The 20,051-nt window shown below is 39.1% G+C and overlaps 1 protein-coding gene across 6 annotated transcripts in view; it reads right to left on the bottom strand.

Annotated features, from left to right (window-relative positions):
- Nucleotides 1–340: 340 nt before the first annotated feature.
- elna (elastin a) overlaps nt 341–20,051 on the bottom strand; it is a 97,347-nt gene continuing 77,636 nt past the window's right edge. For 2 of the 6 annotated variants that reach the window (XM_077207517.1, XM_077207516.1), the window contains exons 37-54: nt 17,661–17,693; nt 16,238–16,357; nt 15,297–15,329; nt 14,875–14,946; nt 14,748–14,780; nt 14,503–14,613; nt 14,373–14,414; nt 12,339–12,380; nt 10,793–10,822; nt 9,616–9,645; nt 9,322–9,399; nt 8,283–8,315; nt 6,006–6,077; nt 5,826–5,861; nt 5,125–5,172; nt 3,910–3,942; nt 3,247–3,303; nt 341–2,282 (exon numbers count right to left, since the gene is read on the bottom strand). In XM_077207517.1, coding sequence (XP_077063632.1) covers nt 2,236–2,282; nt 3,247–3,303; nt 3,910–3,942; nt 5,125–5,172; nt 5,826–5,861; nt 6,006–6,077; nt 8,283–8,315; nt 9,322–9,399; nt 9,616–9,645; nt 10,793–10,822; nt 12,339–12,380; nt 14,373–14,414; nt 14,503–14,613; nt 14,748–14,780; nt 14,875–14,946; nt 15,297–15,329; nt 16,238–16,357; nt 17,661–17,693 — 950 coding nt within the window. In that variant the 3' untranslated portion in view covers nt 341–2,235. The remainder of the gene's footprint in view (nt 2,283–3,246; nt 3,304–3,909; nt 3,943–5,124; nt 5,173–5,825; nt 5,862–6,005; nt 6,078–8,282; nt 8,316–9,321; nt 9,400–9,615; nt 9,646–10,792; nt 10,823–12,338; nt 12,381–14,372; nt 14,415–14,502; nt 14,614–14,747; nt 14,781–14,874; nt 14,947–15,296; nt 15,330–16,237; nt 16,358–17,660; nt 17,694–20,051) is intronic. The other 4 variants (XM_077207519.1, XM_077207521.1, XM_077207518.1 and 1 more) reach the window with 3 other exon arrangements.

Here is a 20,051-nt window from a genome sequence, read left to right as displayed (position 1 = left end):
ATACTTTCAACTCTGGATTATGTTTGGCTGAGTCGCATTCGACACTGTTGTAAAATACTCTATAAACAAACACCTGTGACCTCATTACATCAGTATTACTGTTTATTTTATGGAAGCCTGCAGGTATATGTTGTAGCAGTTTAATATAAAAGTAATAATCCTGTGAAGCTGTGGTTTGAGAACAGCTGAGGGGGTTTTAGGCATGATGCGACATCCCTTAGTTGTCCTAAAAGCACTGTAAGCCAAGACTTCTTGGGGCTCACTGCTTTAGTATGCTTAGAAAAAAGAAAAAAAATATATATTTGACATTATATATAATCATGCATACCAAGAGACGCTGTTTTTTTATTTAAAATATTTTATTTTATTTTTCACTAGAGCAGGTAAAATGCCGGGATTTCCGGGAACTAGTCAGAATATAGGTTGTGGAAAAAGTGCAATAGCCCCGCCCCTTTATTTAAATAAGATGGAAATCCTTCGGCACAATAGAGAAGACCTGGTAGGGCTCACAGGCAGGTCAAATACAGCACCAGGTATATTAATACATGATAAAGTGTCTCTCCAGATGGATCGAAAAACAGTATCAACCAAATATAGCAAAAAATGACACATTATATGTTTGATAATACATTGGCTAGTGAGGCTTTTGGGACGGACGCGCACACACAAACACACACACACACACACACACACACACACACACACTTTGGGGGGATTTACGTACATAACCCACACACACACACACAGTCACTCACATCTTAAAATATCACACACAGTTTTGCAAGTTCCATAGTGACTACAATGCACAAGCTATTTAAAGCAAATAAAATAAAAATTATTGTCATATGATGTGTACAAACTTGATAATTGGTCAACATGTCAAGTTCAAATGGTGCAAAACAAACAACATAAGGCAAAGTAACCTGTTTATAATGATCCAACCTACTGTAAGCATATGATTTATGTATATTTTATATGTATATAATAAACTAATTCTATGTGAATACACAATGATTAAAGAAACACATTCTTGGTCAAATGATGGAAGCACCTGTAGTCCCCGGGTCCAGGGAAAAACATAAGCACATCTGTTAATCTTCCAGGTTTAAACATACATAATGTACATAATGCTTACTATTTTACACGTTTACTTTCAGTTTGTTCCCTTCACCAGACAGATACCAAAATAGATTTCCACAAGGTGATTGATATTAGACACAAGCCGCCGTTCTGCTCTTCATACTTCACACAGTGTGCAGGACTGAATGTTGCGATCGATAGTTGACCTCTCGTAGCATAATGTATTTAAATGAATTCACACACATTTAATGGCCTATAAAAACACATGGGTGGAGTGTCTCAAATCAAAAGACACTCACTAATGCTTCGTGAAAGCCTAAATCATCTAGAGGGGTGAATCTCACAAAACATGTCAAGAACATGCTTGTATTACAGTAATGAGAATATAACATTACCATTGAGCATAATAATTAATAATGATTACAAATAATTACAAAACAACCCTTCAAAAGTAAAACGTATTACTATAAAAAGATTTTTGGTGGAAAAAATGCTTAAATATAAAATATAACTTCTTTTTTTTGGAGGGCATTTACCAATAAAGGACTGTAATTGTAAGGCTCATCTGCACAGAAAGCTGGTGAAGGATCAAAAATAACAAGCAAACTGCTAAGCTGAAGCACGGCCAGATGTGAAGTATTTCAACCCAGAGTTTAATCAGCAGTATGACAGGACTCCTGGAGCTCAATGCTTTCACGGCAGGGACGTTAAAAAATCTTGCGCGGGCAAGATACTACGTACATTGGCAAGTAGTGCCGTTATTTTAAGAGTCTAGAGAGCTAGAACGGGACTGTAACTGCACAAAAGAGCTTCCGGTGGTGAAGGACCTCCAAAACGAAGAGGTCGGCGCTTAAAACGTTTACAGTTACACAACACAAAAGCATTGGCAGCTAATGAACCCAGTTACATATGCAACCCTACAACCGGAAACAGTAACATGATGGAATGTGCCATAAACAATCAGGACTGGAATTAATGCCACAAAACACTAGACGTTTTATGGATCTGGATTTGGATTTGTTACAAATATTTACTATCAAAACAAAACATAACACTTGTGCATGATGGGATTGTTTGTTTGAGTATCAAAAGTACATTCTAGAGCATGCAGTAGCACCATGTTTCTTGAGGTCACTTCACATCTCAAGAGATCGTTTACTTTCTTCTCCTCCCGCAGTATTTTCCTTGGCAGCCCGCTCCACCTGTAGAACAACACCACACGTGAGACAAAACCTCAGCGTACATCAAATGCTACAAATGACTTCATTTGGGTTCTGAAGATGGGTTTGGAACGACACGAGAATTTCTAACCCTTGAAACGTGAAATGACAAGATGCTTTGTGGCTGAAACAAGATTTGGTAACACATTACAATACGGTTCCATTTGTTGATTTCTAAGATCAATCAATCAACAGCTGTATTTGTATTAACATTAACAAAGATTAATGTAACAAATGTATTTCTAATTGTACCTTTGACACGATTTCGTCTGTGTTTTGTGTTTACAGACTTTTATTTTGAAGTATATTTTCTGTCCCTATTGTCCTGCTGTTTCACTCCCTTTGTTTAGTTCCAGTTTTTCTTTGTTTCCATAGATGCCTTCTTCGTTTCCATAGTGATTGATTACTCACACCTGTTTCTTGTTAGTCTCTTGTTACACCTGTTTTTCCGTTTTCCTTCCTCATTAAACACACATGTTGTTGCTGTGAAGCTGTTGTGTTTATGTTCTTATCTTTGGATTGTCATCTTCCTTCCCTGTTTGGATTAGATCCAGGTCTCTCTTTGTGCCTGCCTAACTGTAACAAACTACTGTAATGTGTTACCAACATTTTGAATGGGACTTTTTTCCATCATAAATCTGGATATTTCAAGTCTGAATGGAGTCAGAACTGATTGTGAGTTTGGAATGGTCCTCGTCCAGCATTTCGACTTCTTCATGACGTCAACCAATGTGGCTCTGTTTTATAAACTCACGTATGTTCGCTGAATCATGTAAACCCAAACTTTTGAAGAAGTAGGCCAGTGTTTGGTGTGATTTAGGATCAGAACGTTTAGTTGAGGACATCAGAAATGAGAGCAGTGATTATGAGAAATCAGTGATTATGTGGCGGCAGGGATTAAATCTGTCTCATCAGTTGACTGCAGACTCGGATCATTGTGACGTACCTCGATAACCTCCTCCCAGGAATCCCGTAAGTCCACCTCCGTATTTGGCTGCTTTGGCTGTGAAAAAAAAGTACAAGGTCATTTTATGTTGTGTTCCCCCACAAACTATAGCATCAAGACAGTAATTTAGCGGTAACATTACAATTTTACAAAAGCTCCTTTTTCACACATGATCTCTAATCTCTAATAGATTTAATTCTAATAACAAAAAAGCCCATATTGTCATTTTCTTGTAAAATACACTAACATCAAAGCTAGCGTGATAAGCTTATAAACTGAATGTGTAAAAAGCTGTTGTATGAGTTCAGAAGGCTTGGAATATAGTGCATGAGTTGTATGGACCACTTGTTTTACTTTCAATGTATGGGAATTGACAGCTTGAAGATGCTTATGTTTTGTATTTATATAGTTTAGAACAGGGTGTCCAGTCCTGCTCCTGGAGGGCCACTGTCCAGCATAGTTCAGCTCCAGCCCAATTAAGCACACCTGAACACATAATCAAGGTCTTACTAGAAACTGCAGGAAGGTGTGTTGAGGCAAGCCGGAGCAGAACTCTGCAGGAGCAGGATTGGAAACCCCTGGTTTTGAGATACGGTCCAATAACTAGAGCTCATACAACTGTAACCTCTGGTGCATGTTTTTGGGGTTTGGAAGAGCTTGTACCTTGTTGTGGTGACAGTCCTGCTCCATATCCTCCTAGAACACAAGAAATCCTTACATTATTATGAGGCGTTCCGTGAGGGATTGAGTGTCATTGTCTCTAAATGAAGAATAACAGTGTGAAATAGATGCATACAGGAACGGTGAGTCAGCCATTAGAAGAATGTCAGGATTACTGTTTGTTCCAGTTGGAGATTTATGACCAGCTGTGACTAAGAGCATCTGGATGCAAATCATAATAAACCCACGAGCATCTCCACGTTGTGATTATACAATGACTAACATGTAATAGTGTGTCGTATGACAGCAGCTTGAGCGTGAGAGTTAGCAGGCACATTATGGTCAAAATGCAAATATGCTTTGCATGATATTTGCACTTCAACCCACACTTTTCATAGCAAGCAGATTTCAGTGGGTCAATGGTTACATGTCCTTCCGTAATGAACAATGGCTCTTTTTAGCTTCTTATCTGTCAAGGTATATTGTTTAAGGTTGCACTTTAATATACAGTACTTTCAATTACCCAAGAAAATACTGGGTAATATAAGGTAACATGGGTTGGGTTAAGGGCTAGTAAAGTTATTACCCAGTTATTGTAATTACTAAGTACATAGTATGTACATGGGGAACAGGACTGTAAAATAAAGTGCTTCCTTGTTTAATTTATGGTATCAAGTATTAGGTACTGACAAGCATACTTATAAGTACTGGGACATAAAGATATACTTAAACATTTCTAAATGTTAAAATATTACAGCAAGCGTTTGTTTCTGCACTGTTCTTCTCACAGAACGAACTTCACTTTTCTTCATCATTTTTGTTTTGTGTGCTTGAATCATCTGTGTTTTGGTGATTTTAGTAGATGTGTTATTATTACCAAAATAATTATTACCAAAAGAGTCTTAAAATGATTATGGTTATCATGAAAAGAGCTATGATTGTACAGGTTATAATAAACCTCATTCAAGGACCGAACCACTGTAGGTTCTGTTCCTGTCCTGCCCGTCTCTGATCTGTGATCTGTGTTAAATACAGCACACTATTTGATCGAATGGCGCTAAAGACAGCCGAGTACTTTATGTGCACATTTCCATCGAGATGGCCCTCGAAATGAAGATAATACATGTACTTGTACATAGTACTCAATAACAGAGGAGTTGAATTCCATATTGAGATTCAGAATGAATTTAGCCAGGGATTATTTCTATAAAAAGCTACCTGGATATGCTTGTGGATATCCTCCATATCCTCCTGGAACTGCACCACCTGTAGGAAGGAAAGTTTCAAAGATTTTGTTCTGCAACTCAGTTTATCTAAAACAGTATTTATCAAAAGGGTGGGATAAATATAGATTAAGATTATAATTTGTAATCTTGTATAAAGTCTTTTGTATCTTGGGAAATGTAAACTAAGATTGAGATTGTTGAGATCTCTTCTGAAAGTGTGAGAGTATTTCAGTCTTTTTCTCAGGAGAAACATCAGAGAAGTTTTGTTGTGACTCTTCTCTACAGCAAGTATTCTGACAGATGGCTCTTGCCGGGTTTGCTCAATGCTGTGTCTTTGCATAATCAGGGAAGCAAATTTGGAAATATGTTTTGAAAGTATGATGCTACATGGAACACAGTGACACCAAATCACACACGTGTGTGTGTATGTGTCCGTGTGTGTGTGTGTGTGTGTGTGTGTGTGTGTGTGTGTGTGTAATGGGGAGGACGAGAGGATTCTGGTGTCAAAAGAGAACCGACATGTCATAAGGTCATAATACCAGCTGGTACTGGAAAATCCTTGCTGGTATTGTTAATAGAATAGCATATAATTGGGAGTGTGGTGCGTACAGGTCTTCATGCTCTGTTTTTTGTTGATTGAAAATATAACTATTCTCCTCAATCATTTTTTGTACCTTTAATGCTGGGCCTTACCTGGCTGTGCATATCCTGTACCCAAAGAGCCGTAGCCTGTTAATAGAATAAGATGGTAAATATACTCAACACAATATCAAAAAAATGAACTTGGCAATGCTTTTGAAATACACTGTGTTATTATGGTGTGGAGCCATGTTGTGGAACATGGATATGTTTGAGTATAGTTGATTTTGCTACCTGGTTTAGGTGGTTTAGCTCCAGTTCCAACACCGCCAGCTCCCAATCCAACACCTGCTGGATACCCTCCACCTGCAACAAGATGATCTCAATGTCTTTAACAACAGTCCAATAACACAAGGAAAGCTATTTCAAGTGTGTGTTCACTATTTTGAAAGAAATTGGCATTGGCAGTGCTTGTCACATTACAGAATCAAGGCTGTATGTGTGGAGGACATTTACATTTAGTAATTTAGCAGATGCTTTTATCCAAAGCGACTTACAACTGAGGACTAAAGCAAGTGAGTCACTGTGAAGAGGCAAGAACAACGCAAGAAGTGCTCAAAATACAAAGTTCAGGCATTGCTAAGAGTAGCAAAAAAAAAAAAAAACAGACAAGGGAGGATTTAAAGGAGAAGGAAAGTTTTTTTTTTTTTTTTTTACACAAATGGATTTTTATTTGTGGGAGACATCACAACTGATGTCATTTCCTACATTATTCTTACACTTTCTGTCTGGTGTTCAGATTACTAGGAAACAAATATACCATTGGTTTGCTACCAAAGCAGTCACTGCACTGTTGTACAAGATATTTTGGTACTGTGTGGTTTGCTGAATCTTAATGTAAAATGTCACATTTGCAATATCAAATTACTATGGTGAAAATTTTTAATCTTGACAAAAAAAAAAACAGGACAATCCTATCTATCCCCTCGATACTCTGCATCACAGGAGTTACACTCCTCTGCTTTGAGTCCTGCCCTTTAAGTAGATCCTTTGTGGTATCTTGAAGGGAAGTCCAAACTACATTGACTATCCATTGGGACTGGGATACTTCAGGGTTCGATGCTTGACCCCCTCCTATTCCTGATATACACAACATCCCGAGACCTATTTTCCCCATGGAAGGATTCCTACAGCGAGGACATGCAGCTCATCTTATCATCCCAGTCTGACAATCCTAGTGTGGACTGCACAGATCTAGGCTTACCTAGTAGACATTTTAGCCTGGTTGAAAGATCACCATCTAGCAAAAACAGCTCCTTGTCTTCCAAGCCAGCCCATCACTTTTACACTGCATGAATGAAAATGCCATCCAGGCCAGCCACAGAACTTGGGGATCGTGCTTGATGACAGACCACATCTCAATAACTGCTCAGTCATAGAGATGTGTGCACTACAACAGGGTCCTGTCTTCTCTCTAATGCTCCTCATTAATTGATCCAGGATATGGTGACATACTCTTCACTCTGACACCTTTGTGTAAGACATCATGTCCAACCCACATAGCAACATTGTGATGCCCCAGATCCGGCCCACATCTGGCACATGTGGAATGATGATCTGGCCCACATGCAGCGTGGAATGACGGCCCATGGGTTGCTCACTCCTGTTTGCCAGAAACTTTGTAAATACAGACTGTCATATCAGTCAAAAAAGACTAAAGTTATAATAAGAGTTAAGAGCCCAACTAAAGTAAACACTAATCACTGTTATGGTGACTTCAAATGAAACACATGAGAGTTAAACCCTGTTAATTCTTAATAACTTCTGTAGACGTCTAACAGAAATAAAGTCAGTCTGGTTGGTAATAAGTGAAGCTGGTAATGCTGTTTGTCTGCTGAGATCTTCAGAGATGTATGTCTTCTTTTATCTTCAGTCGATTTCATCTAAGGCTGTGGCTGAAGTCAGTTGTAGTTCTTGTGTTTCTGCTTGTCTTTCCTTCAGTGATTCTGTTTGTTAACAGGCTTATTAAGGCTGAGATGACTCCATATTTAATATATACAGATTGTGTGGCTCAGATAAGGTCCAGTTGTGGTTTATTTCTTTGCTCTTAGCTGACATGTGGCATTGCTATGGCCTGCTTGTGGCCCAGATCTGGCAAACAGGAGTGGGCCGCCCAAGAGCCGTCATTCCACGCTGCATGTGGGCCAGATCATCATTCCACAAGTGCCAGATGTGGGACGTCACAATGTTGTTATGTGGGAAGGCATTGATGGCTTAGATCTGTTTCCTACCATCACTAACTAACTGCACATCTTCTGTACAGAAGTCTACGGAGGGACATACCATAAACAAACAAAAAAGTGTCAAAAAACTCAGACCCTTCCAAAACCATTTGATTCACAGCTGTTAATGCGTTTAGCATACTTTTTTTTATCCAAAGTGACTTACACTACATTGAAAACATGCATTTTATAGGTTTACATATTCCCTGGGAACCCATGACCTTAGTATTATTAGTACCATGCAACAGTGATCAGGTATCAAGCAATGTGGATTTGCATGACAGCTCACCTGCTCCAGGAACACCTCCTGCCCCTCCAACACCTGGACCAAAACACACAGTGTCACTCGGAGTCGGCATAGTGGCATACAGTGAAATTAATTTACATTTATACTTTTATCCAAAGTGACTTAGATTACATTTCAAGGTACACATTTACATTCTTATCAGTTCTTGCTTTCTCTGGGAATGGAACCCATGACCTTAGCGTTGCAAGCACCAACACTCTACTGTTTGAGCTACAGGAAAGCAAAGATTCAGATGGGAGAACTCTTCTATACTTGCATGGACATCATTTTCCAAATAAGGCTGTGGTCAAGATATTATTCCAAAATATAATATATTTACATGTGCAGCAGATATTCCTCTATATATGGTGATTAGCATTTTCTGATTAAATTAATACATGCACACGTTTACATTCACATTCCAATACTATGGATCTTATGAATTCTTAAAGTCCCCTTGTGAAGAAAATCCAGCTTTTAAGGTTGTTTATGTGTCAATGTGGTGTTTTTAATATGCTTTAAGACAAAACATGTGTAAATTCATAAGTCGACAGCATTGCTGAGTATTTTCTCCTTAAAACTGCAGTGAACCAAAGACAGTCTCAAAAACACGGTTTAAAATCGCTGGTGTTTCTGACGTCACAAACTACATTGTAACCAATCAGATCAACGTGTGATCGTCAACGAGTGGATCTCTGAGCTGAGTGAGTGAGTGGAGGCGGGGCTCATTTACATATTCATAGAACCGCGTATACTAAATCAGGCAAGGGTAACATTCAATCTATTATAAGGCATGAAGCTTTTTCTCAAGAAAAAAACACTTAAATATGTCAAAGATAAGTTAAGGGATAAAATGATTGACCACTTAAGGGTGTTTATATTAACCAAGAATTCCAATTAACACAGGCATATACAGCTTATGGCAGTCAGGTAAACATGTTGACCAAATAATTCCAATAGCTGAATATCTTTGTGGATGTAAATTTGGTTATTGTTCCCTGCGTAATCTGCTGCAAAGAAACTTCAAAAACTTCAATCTTACCAGGGGCTTTGAGAGGTTTGGCTCCAGGTAACACACCAGTTCCGATTCCAGATGCTCCAGTGCTTCCATAATATGGGCCTAAAACACCGTCGGTGTATGAATGAGTGAGTGAATGGGTGAATGTGAGGCAATATGTAAAGCGCTTTGGTGGCCATGGGTCTGTTAAAGCGCTATATAAATGCATTCCATTTACCATTTACCATTTAAAACACCTGGAGGAAGAAACATTCAGCATGACTTTGACTTTGGTAAGTCTTTAATTTGTTTTATTATAATAAATAATATAATATTTACCATAGCCATAGGGGTAAACCCCACCAGGACCTGTAAACACAAAAGTGTACTTTAGACTGAAGTCAAATATAGTTGCCTATGACATAGCTTTTAAGTGTATTGGTAATATTTCAGCATATGTACCACAAAAGTTCACATGTTTATTTGTTTGTTGTTTGTGTGTAAACTGTACTTGAGATGCATGTGTGTCCCACGGGTTTTTCCATTCCCCTTTTCATCTCGCAAAACTTTCCCTTCCCGGGTTTTACTTAGTGTGGGATTGAATATGTTTCTTTTCTGCAACAGGTGTTGCTACAGTAAAACTATGTTTGCTGAGTTTGTACATCAGGACTTTTTTTACACTTACACCGAAAGTATTGTGGGAGACTATACCTAATATCAGAAGGTAATATCATGGTTCTGTACTAGAGTATAGTACAGATGAATTACCATGGTGCGTGTCCCAAAAAACAAAACAAAACAAAAAAAATTTGTTGCCAGTTGTTTAGTCTTGGGTTGGGCATTAACTGTTTGATCTCAGGGTTAAAACCTCAGCCTCATCAACACTCATCAGGGGTTTTTTCTTGAAATCACACGGATGAGGATAGTGATATGTCAGGTCACAAGTGATTTTACACTGCCCTCTAGTGATACATCCAAGAAATACATGTATTTGTCAGGACTGTTTGCTCTCTTCTTTATTTTTGTTTTCGTCCACTCGATAGCCACTCATTATCTCTCACCTCTGCTCTCACTTTTCTCTTGATTCCTCTACTTTCCATTCTCCTCCCTTTGCTCAGTTTCTTTGAAAGTGTTTTTTGTGCCTTCCGCACTTCACACATGTCTTTCTTTCTTCCAGAAAACCTGACATGATTGTCCTGTGGATTATGTTTTCTGAACATTTTGTATTTTCCCTGACTGTAGAGACGGTACACGACTACACAACTTTAGGCTGTGATTTTTTTCTTCAATTCCTGAATATTTTTCATAGGGTGATTCTAAGAAAACTTGGCAACTATCTAGTTAAACATGGAGTCTCTGGGGTTTGATAGGGAATGATTCAATCTTTAAAGGGCTCCATCCCAACTGTTATCACGGCTCAGGGTGACTAATGTAACTGAAGCCCAGGACATATATTTCTAGACAAGCTACTCCTGAGTGTCTAACGCTGTATATTGAGGAAACTGCATGTACTCACCAGCACCACTAGGCCCTTTTTGCGCACCACCTGAGTAACAGAACAGGCCATGATTATTAGCTTATATATACAGTCAGAGTGCAGACAGAACCACGGGCAACATTAAAACAATCAACCCATAGTGTGTCCAACTGGGTCATTCTCAGGAAACAGTGCCTTTTGAAAGGCCTGACTGAATGATATCATTAACAGGAAAAATAACTATGCAGATGCTAAAGTTTTTATAAACGTAAGCCCATTCATAACCACAACATTTTATCGGGTTTTATATTTAAATTCCAAAACATTTATAATCTAAATTCCACCTACATTTTGCTTTTATTCAAATGAAAAATATCACTGTCTGTGTGTTTATATGCTGCAATATTTCAAAATATGTCTTTTTAAAAAGTCTTTAACAACATGGTTCATCTTAAGTTTCTCTTACAGTTTTCGTCAGCATTTCATTATGGTTACACTTACGTATATCGGCATGATCAGTCTTAACAGTGATCAGATTTAAAGTTGATTTTATCACAAAGCACACGAATGTAAAGCACTAAATGTAAATATAAAGGTGTGGTGCAAATATAGTTGTTAGCTCAGGTCATTATTAACCACTTCCACACTGATATTTAACCACACGATATTTTGGTAGCAACAGGGTTGGCACAAAACATGTTTTAAAAGAGAAATGTCTCAGATTATTGTTGTCTTCTATTATAATATGGGATTAAAAAGCACATTGTCAAATGGCACAGCATCCTGAGAATGACCCATAAAGAGTTGAACAACAACAGATTCTGAATGAGTCTCAATATCAAACAAGTTTCTGAAGTTTAATTTAGTGCACAGAAGACTTTGAACCAGGGTCCAAAATTAACATTTTGCCTGCCCTGCCAATGGAGGGTGAATTGAGAAGAATGATTGCCCATAACAATGTCTTAATGAAACTGCACTTTGCATTCAAATTGTCAGAATGACAACGGGATCATTTAGCTGAATCTCCCTTGTATATTTGTGTCACTTGCAGTGTCATATTCAAGTTGATGCAGTCTCTAACTCAGATATGATTTTGTGTCACAAGTGTCACCACATGGAGTTCTGGAGAAAAAGAAAACTGATCCCAGAAAAATGTACAATGGTTATTTTCCCACTGGGGTCGCTCATGACAGATAGTTTTGTCTCCGATTTGAATTAGATTTAAACCATATATAATGTTGCAGCTGTAATAAACTCACTCTTCAACTGCAGAAGCCAATTTTTTGCTTGCATTTGCTGCTTGGTGAGAGTTAATTTTGGTCCCTGCTCGGAACTGATCGTGTTCTTCTTCAATACTTAGTGTGTATGTTGTGTTTTGAAGACACAAAACATCACTGGACCATATCCTGCTACAGGTACGGATTGAGAGTAACACATCCGAGAAAACGCAGATCTGCAAACTCAAGCGCAGGATAGCAGCGAGGTTAGATGGAACGCGAAAGAGAATTAAAGCCAGAGTTAAACGGTAATGGAGTTCCGCAACATTTAGACAAGACATTTGCACATGCAACACAGTAGATCTTACTGAGCTCAGGGGTCTTGCCAGTTGCTACAATAGCTGTCGGTCCTGCCAAGAAACAACATGTTCCTTCAACCCTTGCGGTTCAAAGACAGGCAGCATAGAGGTGACTAGCTTAGAGGCCGTAACAGGGTGCAGTTGTGGAGGAGATGAAAGAAACCAGCTATCAATTATTATGGTTATCGTTATTTGTAGGGCTCAGTTTGATAGATAGGGGGGAAAAGAAAATACCAGCAAGCTGACAGATGTTCAGTTAACAGATACAGTAATAGTCACCATTGTTTGTGGATATACTATCTCACTATCTCTAGTCTTACAAAAATATCAGAAGTAACAAAACCTAAACATGTTATGGTGTTATATCTAGTCTACAATATTAATATATTGTTTTATAATGTCATTACTAGTAGTGTAAATACTTTGTAATAGTGATATATTTCTGTCCTAAAGTTGAGATTCTCCCAAAACGCAAACTTATGAAAATAGGTTTCAAAGTGCAAGTTTTTGAAAACGGTCTCCGTGTAAACAACAACAACAACAACAAAACCCTGCAAACCTCTGAAGACGATGATGTCATGCCTATGCCTATGTGTATGTGGGTATGTATATGGATATATGTATATGTATGCTATGTTATAGTTGATATGGTAGTATGCAATTGGGTATTGTGCAATACAGAAGCTATTGACTACAGTATGAGTTAACGGGAAATGTGCAATTGTCAGGAGGGGGTGTGATGCGGGTTTTCTTCTGTTTTACGTGAATGTGAGGAAAGTAGTGGGGGGTATTGAGTGTGGTTGTGGGATGTTAAATGAAGTACTGAATGGGATAATGTAAGAGCATGTTCTGTGTTGTGTGTTATGCGTAATGTGACGCCATTGTTCTTTCGAATGCCCAAAATGAATTTCTACCCTTAGAGGCACATATTGTCAAGTAAAGGGGATGTTTTTGGCAAAAAGTGTGTACTTTATTTTATTTAAGATTATGTCCATGAAATTATATATAGATATTTTTTAAAGGACTACAATTCTGACCCCAAATCAATTACTATCATTTGTCTGTACAACTGTAGAGAACCGCTGCACCATTATTTGAATGAGATGCTTGCTTTTTCGCCATTATTGTGGCATATTCAGAGCTAGCGGTGTCAGTACTTGGTTTAGTTGTGTTGCTTTTTCAGCCTCTAAAGGTCCTCATTGCACCCTCATGTGTTGTACCCACGAATTGCAATTAGTGTTATTGTCTTTACCTGTGTCTAAATCACCTGTGTGTATTTGAGTGGCTCTTGCTGAATTCAGACCTGCATACTACTCTTACCATACAAAGATATCGTAAAAGTAGTATGTGTAATATAGGTTTTAAATTCAGCATCTGTCTCCTACAATGAAGAACAGTATGTGAGCCGAGTAGTATGTCTGAATGCATAGTATTCATAAATCAGTAGGCGAAAAGTGTGCATATACTGGACACTTCATTATCCTAATAGGCCAGAGGAGAGGATTTGTAATTGGAAGTGAGGCGATGCAACTGACACCAAAGGTCACATGACAACATGGCAGATATAGTACTACCCATATGCTATATAGAACTTTTTTAACGGTCACGAAGTTCATTTCAGACCAAATGTTGTACCTTCTCGACAGTATGCGATTTCGGACGGAACTGTAGTTTCTTTGTTTGGTGTTTAGTTGTCCTGAAGACATCTGCCTGTGTCTTCTCTAGTGCTTCACAATCTCCACAGTAGCTCACATTGTGAGACTCTCACGCTGTCGACCTAAGTTCAAGTCTCTGCTCTGACAAGTTGCCTCTCAAATGTCTCTCTTCTCTATCTCTCTCTCACACACACAAACAAAAAACTGACTGGTCAAATGCCAGTCTGACTGTCTCTTCCTTCCACTGTCTGACTTCTCTTCCAAAGAAGGGCAGACTTTATGCTATTATCTTTGACATTAGTGTACTATAATTTACACTGGCTGATTAATGACAACAGATGAAACAATTTAACTGAGAGTACATAGAGTTCACCCATTTTGTATTTACCTGGTACATCAGTCCCTGAGGGGATCAGGGTTGGAAGCTTTGCTGGGGAATGAACACATTTTTATTGCAACTCAAGCATTATATACTTTGTGCTTCATGGCAATTGTTTGAGTAAGGCTATTTTTCGTACCTGGTTTTCCACTTGGTGCAATGGGCACCCCAGTGCCACCCGGTACGACCACCAGGTCACCACCAGGTGTTGCACCAGGAGCTGCTATATCAGTTCCAGTGATCCCAGCACCTAGCACACATTGGGAAGAAACCAACAGGTGCTATATGTTATGCTCCATTTCCTTATTAAAAGGCATGACAAAAGACAGGTACAGGTTTAGATGGAGCAGTATGTGAAGCTATAATGTATATGAACTACCGTACCACTTTTAGGAGGTTTGACCCCACTAGGATATCCTGCAAAAAATTAAACAAGTCTCATTGATTGATAACCAGCTGATTATCATCTCACAATGACAGTGACCTCTTCATGGGTCAGTTGAATTGTTACCTCCTGGTGTCAGTCCTGTCCCAGGCAGTGGTGCTCCTGCACCAGGTCCCGTTCCTGCACCTCCCGCAACTCCTGCAGGCAAACCGTTTCACCATTCAAATCAGTGCCAACTAGTTTACTAACATCTCTTTTCCTCTGTAGCCAACTTTTACTTTTAGTTAAATATCAATGTGGTTCTTATTTAAAATTAAGAGTTAGTTTGCCTATATAATCTTTACGCTATCGGGAAAACGTTTTTGACTTGATGTCCGTAGGGAAGGGCTAGAGGAAACAGCTTTAACTCGAGCTTAGAAATGATTTTAAACATATTTCAAATGTGGTATTTATTTGTTTTTGTGTAAACATGTATTAAGCTAAACAAATCACTATGAATACCTTTAAAATGTGTTTAGATAAAGGTAAAAAATGTTAATGTCTCTCACCGTATTTTGGAGGTTTAACTCCTGCTGGGTACCCTGTAATGGCATAAATTCAATTTATAGAACTAATATTTTAGATCACAATTTATGATTTATAATGCTTGCCTAATTATGTTGAGAACTCAGTTTAATTTAAACCTTTAAAGACTTTAGAGTTTAAAGGACAATTCCGGCAAAAAATTAACCTAAGGGGTAAATAACACATTGGTACCGAGTCGACCGTTCTCTGGGATGCGTTTTCATGATAATTGAATGTACCCAGTTTTAACGTTAGTTTTAGTTTAACCACAGATTAGCTTATAACGCTAGTGTATGGGGCATTGAATAAGTAAAAATGAAAATCGCTAGTTAATACCACTAACAGGGCTCAAAATAACCCCACACTAACACGGTAGCATAATGAGGGTCTCTACCTGCAAACCGAAGCATTGAGAACTTTGTAAGTGTACAGACAGTTTAATAAGAAGATACTTGTATACAAGCAGGAACCATATTTGGAAAACAGCTACGTCCTGGATGATAGTCACAGTTCAGCTCACGTAGCACGGCGTTCGTGGTTCGACTGGTCGAGCCTGTTTTCCAAAGTTCTCAATCCTTCGGTTTGCAGGTAGAGACCCTCATTATGCTACCGTGTTAGTGTGCGGCTATTGTGAGCCTTGTTAGTTGTGTTAACTAGCGATTTTTATTTTTACTTATTCGATGCCCCATATACTAGCATTATAAGCTAATCTGTGGTTAAACTAAAACTAACGTTAAAACTGGGTACATTTGATTATCATGAAAAAGCATCCTAGAGAACGGTCGACTCGGTACCCATGTGTTATTTAGCCCCAGGTTCATTTTTTGCCGGAATTGTCCTTCAAGCAAAAGTGAGCAGTAATCTTTAATCAACAAATGTCTTGATTAAATGGTGCAGCTGTCAGTGAAAAAAAATGAATAGAGACCTCCAGGTACACCACCAGGTACACCACCAGGTAGACCACCAGGTAAACCACCCGGAACACCACCAGGTACACCACCAGGTACACCGCCAGGTACACCGCCAGGTACACCACCTGGAACACCTACAAATTAAATTTGTCATTAAAATTGTGATGAAACTGAAGTAGCTACAGATCTTTTCCTCCATATTGTGATGTATATCTGAATGTAACGTATTATCAAAGGAGAATTTTTTTTTTGTAGGATGGGAACTTGCTTTTTATGCAACATTGTTGATTGGATGTGAGCATGGAACATAAAACTGAAGGCAGATTAGCGTGAGCGAGTTTTAATAGAACCAAATGTTCTGCGTACGTCACCAGAGAGACGTTTTCACTGGAAGATCCAGTTATGACTGTGGTTTTTAATTCTGGTCCTGGGAACCCACCGCTCTGCACATTTTGTCACATCTCTTATCTGACACACTTCACTTAATGAGCTGATGATCTGAATCAAGTGTGTTAAATCAGGAAGACATACAAAATATGCAGAACAGTGGGTCCTCGGGACCGGTTTTGAGTTATTAAAATCTGATTAAAAAGGTATTTCAAAGAAAAAATATATAAACCAACAAACCATTCACAATAATATCTATAACATGCATTTAACAAACAGAGAATATTCATTTCATGCTGACTTTATTAAACATTTATTTCAGTTTAGGAGGGATAATTCCCCTTGAGGGATAACATCTTGCAGAGTTTAGCTCCAACCCAATCAAACACCTGAACTAGCTAATTAAGGTCGATTACTAGAAACAATCAGCAGGTGAGTTGGAGCAGGGTTGGGACCAAATTCTGCAAGAAGGTAGCCCTCCAGGAACTGGAAAGGGCAACCCTGGTCTAGAGATTATCTAATTCAGGGGTCTCCAAACTCAGTCCTGGAGGGCCACTGTCGTGCAGAGTTTAGCTCCAACCCCAATTAAACACACCTGAACCAGTTAATCAGTGTCTTACTAGGCCCAGTAAGACATGGGCTGAATCTGAAATCGCCACCTAAACCCTTATTCACTATACCCTTAGTTAGTGCCCTGATACCGTTCACTTGAATGAGTGAATGAAAAGGAGTGAGCAAATTCGGACAGCCGTTGAGCGTACATCGATTGTACACTCGTTATTGCAGTGCAATGTGGGATTGAATAAGTGCATTCAATAAGGTCCACTGTGGTTTCGGACACCACTACAAATGGCTGTCCACTCAAATAATGGCCTATTTGAGGGTATGGGGGGCGATTTCGGATTCAGCCACTGATTAGCTGGTTCAGGTGTGTTCAATTGGGGTTGGAGCTAAACTTTGCATGACTGTGGCCTTCCATTAACGAGTTTGGAGACCCCTGATCTAATGTTTTGAAATTCCTGTTTGTTTTAAAAAAATAAAACCATTTACCGTATTTAGGTGGTTTTGCCCCGGTTCCATATCCTGAGAAAGTATTAAATATTTGTTTACATTGCTGCACAATTGAGAAAATGTTTCATTATGTTGTAGCATAATGGGTAATGACTTAACCTATGTAGTATTTCTCAGATAAGGTTATAGTCATTAGCAATCAATTCTCAGCATAAAAAATTCATAACCACCTAGTATACTACACAAATGCAACTATGGCTCTCCTCTTTTCTCTCCTGTCACCGAGGCTTCTAAATACCTCTCCTACGACCTGCCCCTTGACCGTATTCTCCCCATCTTCAACAATTATTTATATGATGTTCCTCTAGTAGAATATCTCTTGAATATCTAGTAGAATAGCTCATTAACGATATAAGATCAGACCCTTTCTGTCTGAACTCCTTGTCTAAACTATTGTCATATCTAGACTAAAGGATGTTTTTTTTTAAGTGGCCTTACTGCTTGCTCAATAAATCCACTGTAAACAATACTGTCATGGGTGTGGTGAAGGTAGAGGAAGACGAGGAGTCCAGAATTCCAATACAAGAACTTTTACTAATAATATAAACTTACAAGGATGCAAACAGGCAGACGGACAGAGGATACACGCACCAAAATACAATGTAGAACCGACAAAGACTAATGCCGAGTTCAGACTGCACGATTTTCAAAATAATCGTGTCACTGTTGTTTTCACACTGCGTGACTATCTGGGGTAACATTCAATTGCTGCTGTGTTCACACTGCACGTTGGATCGGCGACAGGAGGTTTCACACTGCATGACTTTACAAAAGAAAGAATCGCCGACAACTTCTCCCTGGTCCGCAAACTAAGTCACAACCAAACGAACGCGAGAAGTGATAAGGAAATAACGGAAGATCACGCGTGTGTGAGACCGGAGTTCTCGCGCGACACTGAATTTGTTATTAAAAATGATAGCCTACAAGAACATTGCGATCCAAATTGTCTCTGCGCTGATTTGCAGCGAAAATGAGAAAAATAAACAGTTTATGCAGGAGGAAATGGTTGGGAAGACGAGGGGAGCAAGGACTGTTTTGAGAAGAGAGTTGGGGGTAAATAAATAATTTTGCAAATGTCCTGCTGTTGCTGCTGGTCATGCAAATGTTTGTGCTTTTTTTCTGTTTGATATAATTGTAAATATAGGCCTATCTATTAAAATACTGATATTCTGGTCTATAACTCCTCCCTGAACATCCTGCTGTCCTGTATCTTGCTCTCTCATTGGCTGTCGGTCATCGCCGATGTAGTTTTTAGTCAGAACACTTTTCACACAGCAGGATTGTGAATCGCCGACAGGTCCAGATATTTAGCATGCCAAATATCTCACGGGCGTCGGTGACTCGTCGGCGATTCTCTCAGATCGCGTCTTTGCTCATTCACACCGCGTGATTGTCACTCGCGTGAACGAGCACCGATTTGCCTGTGATTTCGGGCATTTGTCTGCGATTTCTCAAAGCCTGTCGGCGAGCCAAAATCGGGGCTAAAATCGTGCAGTCTGAACTCGGCATAACTGAACAGAAAGAAACTAAATACAGACACAAATGAACAATAATGAGGTGAGCACAGGTGACACGGATGATGATGATGACAGGCAGGTGCGGGTAAATGAGGGAGTGAGTGCAGGTGTGAAGACAAGAGGGATGCTGGGAAGTGTAGTGCAGACGACGACATTGTAGTGCAGACGATAACTGTGACAAATACAGATTGCAGCGTCACGTTTGGTTTTCAATGAACCCAAGAGTCAGACTGCATGTTACACCTCTTTTGTCTCACTCCAGAAGGTGTCAGTCTCTGCTTACATGAAGTTTAAGACCATCTATGATGGTTAGCAACTAGTTTAGAACTCGGCATGTATTGCGGCACATCATGTTGTTATCTCACTGGGATGAAAGTTGTAGTCAGTGTTGTAATGTAACGAAGTAAAAATACTTTGTTACTGTCATTAAGTAGAAATTACACGTATCTGTACTTTACTTTGCTATTTAAATTTGTCAACTTTCACTTTTACTCACTACATTTCCTAGATAAAATGTATACTTTTACTCCGATATATTTCCACTAAGCATCTTCGTTACTCGTTACTGCAAAATAAAATCAGAAGAAATGTGTGCGGCTGCAATAAGGGAGGTTTGGCGGATCACTGCTCCTAGATTGCATTACGCACGCTCCGCACGCTCTATTTCAGCGTAATGCTTATTTGTTGCCAAAGGAGGAGGAACTGAAACCGCCATGGAAGCACCTGCTGGAGGACCGCGGGGAAATTCCTTTTCCTCGATTTACTGAAGCCTATGTGTAAAACGCATTTGCAGCTGCACAGCTAGCACATTGAGCGTCTGGCTCGCTCATCGGCTGTGCTGCAGCAACTGCAC

The sequence above is a fragment of the Siphateles boraxobius genome, unplaced genomic scaffold (assembly GCF_051911475.1).
Source record: "Siphateles boraxobius isolate OS27281-9 unplaced genomic scaffold, OSU_SipBor_1 6, whole genome shotgun sequence".
NCBI lineage: Eukaryota > Metazoa > Chordata > Actinopteri > Cypriniformes > Leuciscidae > Siphateles > Siphateles boraxobius.
This window is presented reverse-complemented; position numbering and strand designations above follow the sequence as displayed.